This window comes from Montipora capricornis, chromosome 14 (genome assembly GCF_036669925.1).
Source record: "Montipora capricornis isolate CH-2021 chromosome 14, ASM3666992v2, whole genome shotgun sequence".
Taxonomy (NCBI): Eukaryota; Metazoa; Cnidaria; class Anthozoa; order Scleractinia; family Acroporidae; genus Montipora; species Montipora capricornis.
The window spans coordinates 48370976-48379184 of NC_090896.1; the positions used below are offsets into that span (position 1 = coordinate 48370976).

The window sequence follows — 8209 nt, forward strand, 5'->3', positions numbered from 1 at the left end:
TTGAAAGAAAAAAATTAACAACATTCTTCTTTGTGTATAGTGTCTTGTAGAATCCATTGGATGAGTACAATGAGAATAAATAAAATAAATAATTTATATGCTTTAATAAATAGCTGTATAATAATTTGTGTTTAAAGGTTTTTATATGCACACATTGGGCAAATTATGATGGACATATTTTAATGAGCTCTACCAATGGTCTCAGTATTCCTCTGCATGGCCACCGTGGGTACTGGCTCGTAAGTACTTGATGCACCACAGTGTAACCAACACAAAAAGTTCTGGCCAGGCGACAGCTGTTATGGTGAGTAACTAAGTGGCATTTTTATCATTCCATGTGCTAAAATCAGGGAAAAAGTATTGCTGCCATACATGTATATGCAAAGAATCACATCAAAAAGTCATTTCTTTTCAGATTTTAGTCCATTATGACCTTAGAGAAATTGAAAAACCTTCCTCTCAATGAGAAAGACATTTAAACTATCCTTAACCTTTTTGATTACATACCTAAAAGTGTTTTTATTTGTTACAGAAAGGAACAGTACACATTAGTTTCCCTCCCTACTACTATGAGTCAAAACACTGCGACAACTGCACAGAAAATAATTTAACTGTTTATTTTTACTCGAACATACCACATATCTTTATGGATTGATGGTGTTCGAATTTACAGACTGAAATCCTAGGCAACAAGGGTGGCTGGACTATATTTACAAGTATTTAATACACAATGAATTAAACCTAACAAAGAATCCACAATGGATTCTGACAATATATATATATATATGTATGTGAATATGTACAAACCTAAAGGTGCAATAATGACCATGCAACTGTAACTCACCATTGAAAAAGACTTTTTGATCCTTCGTACATACTGTAAATAGGATCACGATTCAAAATTGATCAACATATTTAATCAATCCCAATTCAGTCAATTTTGCTTTTCAAACAACTAGATTAAGTATACACACAGCTGATCTTTACCTAAGCAGCTGTAATAACAACTCAAATGATTTGTCACAAACATCAATAGTATGACCTGAAATTTATGAAGTTTGTTCGCACTGTTGTCCTGCAGAAAATACAGTTCATTACCCGTAGGTGATACTTACTGGACCAGGTATTTTTAAACATAAAGACGCACTATAAAAGGCGTAGTGCCTTATGCACATGCAAATGATCTATCAATCAACCGTGACGCAACCCATACCACTGTGATAATTTGTTTAATAAAAGAGCCCCTTATAGCAATGTGTCTATAATGTCATAAAATAATAGCTGTCATTTCTTTAAAATCCCCAGTCCCTTTTTTTTCGCACTAGAAATAATTTTAGGGCCCCCTTTTTTTGTGCTTGAATGAAATCGAACAAAGCCAGTGTGCGAAGTGCCCCCTTTCATAGTGCATCTTTGTGTTTAAAAGAAGGCCTGAAGCTACAAGTAGATGATTAAGTCCCTTGGGTGATCCACAGCAGTGGGGTCTGTAAGTTTAACTCCCACACAACAAAAAGACTTAACTTACTCCTCGAAAAACCACAGTCCACCATCATGTAGCTAGAACCAGCCATGTAAAGGCCTGTAGCTCAGTTGGTAGATCAATAAAGATGGATTGAAGTGAACCACTTCCCAGCTCAGAAGCATAAACATCCCACTGACACTTAGGTTTCCTTTTTCTTGAGTAGGAGTTTAAAATAAAGTCCTGACAACTCCACCCTTTTACTTTAACCCTTTCCCTTCTATGACTTACTCTTCAGGGGTGAAAGGGCATGGGTCTTACAACTTAATAGATATCCCTCAATGAAATTTCCTTACCCTATGTACTAGACGAGAAGAGAAAAACGCAGTAATGGTTACATTTTTAAAAACAATTAACAATTATTCCATGAGCGCGTGTTGGATATCAGATGGTAAATAGCCAACGAGGTGCATAACGCCGAGTTGGCTATAACCAGTCTCATATCCAACACGCGCGAACGGAATAATTGTTTTATTAAATTTCTTAAACTCCAAAAATTTGGAAGTATGAAATACGACCGAAAAAAGCGAGAAAATCCGCGTGAAATAGAAAAAACTTGATGAAGATGCGAGGTTGAGAATTTAATAATAATTATTATTCCAGGAGTGTGCCTTGGATATGAGTTGGCTATAACCAGTCTCATATCCAATATTAGTGCGAATGAAGTAACTGTTTCATTAAATTTTCATATAATGCTAAACTGTTTTACTTTCAGAACAACAGGATGTTTTCTCAGTTTTTACAAAACAACCAATGCAATAGTTTCCATATAGGGTCATTACAGTATAATGAGCTGAGTCGAGACTGAGTGAGCCAAAAAGAAAGCTAGAAATGCAATATCAGAGATTGAAAATTTAACAACAATATTTATACCATGCCATAGAAAATACAGCCAATCAGAAAGCAGGAAAGCTGTCGTATACTCGTCAGTACTCCACCGAACCTTCCTATTGATCAGTGCAATTCAATGGTATCACACCCAACCTTCCCATCGTGCCTTGCTGACCACTCACTGCTTGTATTTTCTTGATATACGGCGAGTGTGTTTACAAAGAAAATACAAGTGACTATTGGGATATTCCACGGTATACCAATCGAAAGCGTTGAATAACTAGTATATACCAACGAGTGAATAGTGCTTTCTGTGCATTCTGATTGGTTAGCTCAGTACTATTCACCAGAGAAAAACAAAATGGCCTCCCATTTCGTTTCAGTTACTGAGGAGCAAATTTTATTTACATTGTATACACTCAGACTGACAGCTGAATATTAAACATAATTGATAAGCAGTTGCCCGACAGCATTGAACTGTTTCTCGACCCTAAAGAAACACATTGTTTTTCTGTTTCTTCTGACCAAAATGTTGCATGAAAATTTCCAACCAGAAATTGAATGACTGCCATTACAATAAGCAGAGAAGATAAAAACACCTGGACATAATGTGAACAGGTGATCAATTTTCCTAGTGTGAGGCCCTTAAGGAACCCCATGGATTTTAACACTTCAATAGTATTTTAAAAGCTTTAAAAATATTCCACTTTGATAACAACCCCTAGAGAAAGCCAAATCAATCATCCTCATTACTTCCAACACTTTCCAAGACCGATAAACTATCCTTATCCACATTGCTTCCATGATGTGAGACGTTGGTCACAGATGTTCGATCCAGTATGTCATCCACAACCATGGCTTCAGCAATGGACGATGTTGTCGCTATAGCCTCACAAGTGTTGATGTTAAAATTGTCAAAACTACTTGCAATACTAATGGTACAGCTTCTTGGCCCTGGGATTAGAGACGCATGGCTGTCACCATCGCCAACCCCTCGTGGACCAATGGTGCTACTGTCCAAGCTGGAACAATCCTGACTCATGCTGATGCTTGGCTGTTTGCCGCTATCAGTATCTGTATTAGGGAATCAAAAAATATGCAATTGAAAACAAATGCATTTCATGACTTCCTGTAACTCAGTTGTACATAGAGCATGCAAAAGAGTACATGTAAAGGAGAAGTCTTAAGGTTCAACTCCTGTTCCAGACGAATTTCAGAGTATAGTTGAGACATCAATCAATAAATAAATTATTTCAACATATTGGCAGTTAACAGGTTTTAGTGGCAAACTAACACGCTGAACATAATACACAAACTATAGATACATCTTTTGTCATACATAAGTGGTACTATAATTTAATTTCAATGAAGCTTTGTTTGGCTATTATTTTGGAAAATAGACCAAATGCATAAATGGCAGCAAAAATTAAATTTTTTTTTTTTGTTTATGTGCTAATTAGACTCACTAGCCTCGTTTGCATGGACAAAATAAAAATGAAATGTTGCTTGAGAGTGAGGCTGGTGAGTCTAATTAGCAAATACAGTAAACAAAAAAATACATTTTTGGCCGCCATTTATGCATTCAGTCTATGGCTTGTTCAAAAGGATTACCACATCAGGAAGTTCCTCTCCAAAACTGTTGTTTCCTTTTTTCTTCAAGCATAATTGGGTAGTTTGGGGAGTGACACATTTAAAGGAAAGTTTATTCACCTTCAAGGGCATCAATGTTATTATTTTGGAAAACCTTCTGCATTCAGCAGCATTTCTTACATTTACATTCTGTTTTTATCTTCTTAACCCACAGACTCCCAGGAGCAAGACAATTTTACTCATCAATTGGGGGGAGGCAGGAGTCAATGGGTTAACAATCTCTACATCCACTCTAAAACTGTGTCCAATTCAACTGACAACTACGACATAGTAATACCAGTAATAATTTTGACGATATTATCTCCTCAGCTTTGCACTAAAAATACAAGTTAATTAGTTTGTAAAAATGAGTGCACTTATGATTAATTTTCTTTCTTGGTTCTCAGTTCCTGTAAAATGTAATTTCTGATGGTTGAGCGTGCGAATGAGACAGATATTGATATTTCTACGGCACGGGAAGAGAAGGGTCTGGGTACGATTGGTACGAGGTATGATGGGTATCAGGTTGTCTATAAAGTCTTAGTTCATCACATGGTGAGCCATTCTAGGCCTGCATCAGTCCGTGTAACTCTTGTTTCTTTCAATGAATCGTTATTGTTTTGTAGCTAGAGACCCTTTAAACCCCAGGGGGGTCATGGCACTGCATTGGTTCGGGGAATACGTTTCCAGTTTTTGTCCCTCACTGGGGTTTTTTGGTTTTTCGTATCCGGCAGAGTCACAGGGAATCACTTTCCTGTAGATAGTTAGTTGTTGTTATAGTTTCGCATGAAGTTGGTTCATGCCTGCTGCTGGTGCGAGGCCAAAGGAAACCAAAATAAACCTAATGGATTGCATTTGTCTGTGTAGTGAAGTTGAAATGAAAAAAAAAAAAAAAATGAGATCTTAACCCTTTGACTCACAAGCCAGCCTGAACTGGCCATAGTTAATATTTTACTCTGTCTAACACCAGAGTATTTTACTCGTCAATGGTGAACCCCTGGGAGTCAATGGGTTAAACACTAGCTTCTTCTGGATAGCATTGTACCTGCTCCTCTATTGTTGACTGTGGCTACAACAGTGACGACACCTGTGGTAGAACCTTTGTCCCCTCCACGCATACTACTCCGACTACTTGACCGTGATGTACCAAATGCTCCAGCAGTTCCAGGCGTTCCCACTGCAGGGTCCCCATCTTCATCAAAATCAAGATTTACACCTTTGCCATTCCGAATGTTGGTTACTGTTGCACAGCCACCACTCCGACAAAGTGACACTGGTACCACGCCATAGATGTACCCAAGGGCGATTGGCACACCCACCCCGACTGTTAATGCTGCTAGGATTGGTGATGCAAGGATTGACAACGTCACAGCTCCAGTGATGGCAATGTTGCGCCTTCTTTTAGACAAGTATGGTTTGTTGTATTTGTCATGGACCTGAAATACACAAATTGAATGTAATTCATTGTCATTTGACTAGTTCCTGTGCTTTTGTTTGAGTCACACTCTCTCTAATAATTCTCAGAGCCCTTGCCCTCAGCAAAATAAGAGTGAGATTTGAATAAAATGATTAGCTTTGAAGTGGTTATTATTATCATGTCCACATGTATCAGGGAATCGGTGCATTAATACCGAAATCAATAAACTGTTTACACCCGAAAAATACGATTGATCGCATTTGAATTTTCGACTTGCTCACATGACCATTTGGAGTGCTCCGATTTGTCACGTGACAAGTTGTGAGATGTCTGGCCTTCGATGCTCTGCAACGACCGATAAGAACAAATGAGAAGAGATGTCAAATGTTTTCTTTTAATTTATTTGCAACATCACTGTATCTAAAATCGTTTTAAAATAAAAATAGTTTATTTGTTCTCCATGACTGACATTATGACAATTAAATTACTGCTACGTTGACGTTTCATATTTTGCAGAGAATTTGTCTTCGTATTTACGTCAACCACAACAAGAACAAAGGATAAAAACTCAACTTATCAGTGGAGTGAGACTTCGGTATCAAATCCACAACCATTTGTTGATACTATACTGGTAACCAACAACTTTGCCGAATATAAGCATGAAATTTGAAACAAAAAAGCATTGTGTGTTTACATCAAACTGTCCTGCAAGCGAATGACATTTTTATTTTATTTTCGGCTAAGCACACAAGTCTTTTATACTACCTCGAAGTATCCAGCTTTGCCATGTAAGTTACCGAAGGTGTGCTCTGCTTTTTATCAGCAGTTGCACCAAATCTAGTTCTGGTTCTTCCAGCTTTTTCAGTTGACCCTTAGCTGTAAGTTCCAGTTGATTGACAAGATGTCGCCCATACTTATGGAACTGTAAGACCAATCATTTTGTACTTTGATCCCATGTCTCTAAAATGTCCAGGGTAGAACTCTGTTGAAACATCTCCCCTTCCACTCAACCATCAGTGACCCCATATTATTTCTTAACAGTGGAAAGTTCCTTGTACACATTCATCTCAAGCCGCAGTCTGTTTGGTTATCTTCCCATTGCCTGGCTCACATCAAGAATGACATGACACAAATCGGGGAGCTCCAAATGGTCGCGTGAGCAAGTCGAAAATAATCAATATTGCAATCAATCTTTTTTTTTTTCCGGGGTGCAAACAGTTTTGTGATTTCGATAATAAGGTTGAAAAATTAAGCAGGTTCCTACACTAAAGTAGTGCATCCTGATGATTACTGAGATGAGAAAATACACTGTAACAATAAACACTGCTTGTCTTCCCTCTTTTTCTCAGTCCATAATGCAAGTCACTGTGCCTAATAAAATTTTCACTTCAATTCACAGTCCCTGGTTGAAAGTCATATGGATCTGATTTGGTTCCAAGGGTCAAACGGGAATGTTTGGGACCACCATTCAGGGTAGTCTACTTTAACCAGTTCAATCAAACTGAATTTTCATTTGACCAACTTGTTCTTTTCATCATCTCTCACTAACTAAAAGCTCAAATCACCTTGATTGATACAAAACTTATCTGAACCTAGTGTGGCTTGGATTGCTTGGTTTGCACAACCAGCAAATACAATGTACCTTTACATCACGCACACAGAATACATGAAATAGAGCAGCTTTCGTATGACCTTCTCAAACTCATTAATTATTCATAAGGCTGGAAGCCCATAGGATTATTGCATTTGGTCAGGTGCAATGGTTTGGATACCCAGTGAAACCCTTATGGCACCGCAAGCAGTGTTTGAAATTTGTTGAAACACTGCTGGCAGTGTTTCAACAAATTTGAAACACTCCTAATCTGCATATTCATTAATCATGGTAAGCAGTGCATTCCAGAGTGCGCAAATACCTGGAAAACCAATTTATGCCCTTTCATTTGTTTGAGAAGTTATTCCAAACACTCATTCTGCGTGTTTCATTGCGATGACAAACAACTCGAAAACAATAAAACACTCGGGCCCGGAGGCCCTCGTGTTTCAATAGTTTTCTCGTTGTTTGAAATTGCAATGAAACACTTGAATTCGTGTTTGAAATATAACTTGAAAAAGTGTTTGCAATTTGTTTCACGGACCAATGCTTGGCAAGATTAAAACAAAGCTTTTCCTCATTCCCGCCAAGGAAACTCCTAATATGGGCAGTAAACAGTTCGATTACCCAATCACATTACTGCATTTCAAATGATGTCAAAGCAATATGCCAATCGCTTTCAAGAAAGTTCTATGGAGAGATGACATTGTTTGCAACTGTGTTCACTAAGCCAATAAAAACTCGCACTCATTTGTTTTTGTTTGATAAGCCAATCAAATGTTTTGCATTTTAGTTTACGTTCTGTTTCTACATTTCTTTTTCAAGGTCAAGTGAAAGTCCCTCTATAAATAAAAATTTTTGACCACTGGAAAGAACTTAACCCTTCCCCACAGAAGAGCGACACTTGTAGATTTTACTCTGGCTACATAACACCAGATGATTTTACTCCCCGATTGGGGGCTCTTTGGGTGTGAAGAAATTTCTCATGTTACTTGTCCTGTCAAACCATTAAATTTTCCTCTATTTGTCTTTTTGAGTTATTTAAACGGTTAGGCTCACATATTTGAGTGTGAACAAAAGTATTATTGTTGTAAGTGTCTATAGTTTCATTGGAAAACTCCATTGAGTACTTGCCTGGCGTCCAACATACACAGGGATACCAATAACCATAGCTGGTAGTACAACTCCTGCAGCAAGAGCGATTCCAAGGGGTGCACCAATGAGA

General features: G+C 37.8%; 1 protein-coding gene across 1 annotated transcript in view; it reads right to left on the bottom strand.

Annotated features, from left to right (window-relative positions):
* Positions 1-598: 598 nt before the first annotated feature.
* LOC138031283 (E3 ubiquitin-protein ligase RNF19A-like) overlaps positions 599-8209 on the bottom strand; it is a 12326-nt gene continuing 4715 nt past the window's right edge. Inside the window, exons 3-5 of the mRNA XM_068878982.1 lie at positions 8119-8209; positions 5022-5412; positions 599-3421 (exon numbers count right to left, since the gene is read on the bottom strand). The exon at positions 8119-8209 is cut by the window's right edge and continues 72 nt beyond it. Coding sequence (XP_068735083.1) covers positions 3084-3421; positions 5022-5412; positions 8119-8209 — 820 coding nt within the window. The 3' untranslated portion in view covers positions 599-3083. The remainder of the gene's footprint in view (positions 3422-5021; positions 5413-8118) is intronic.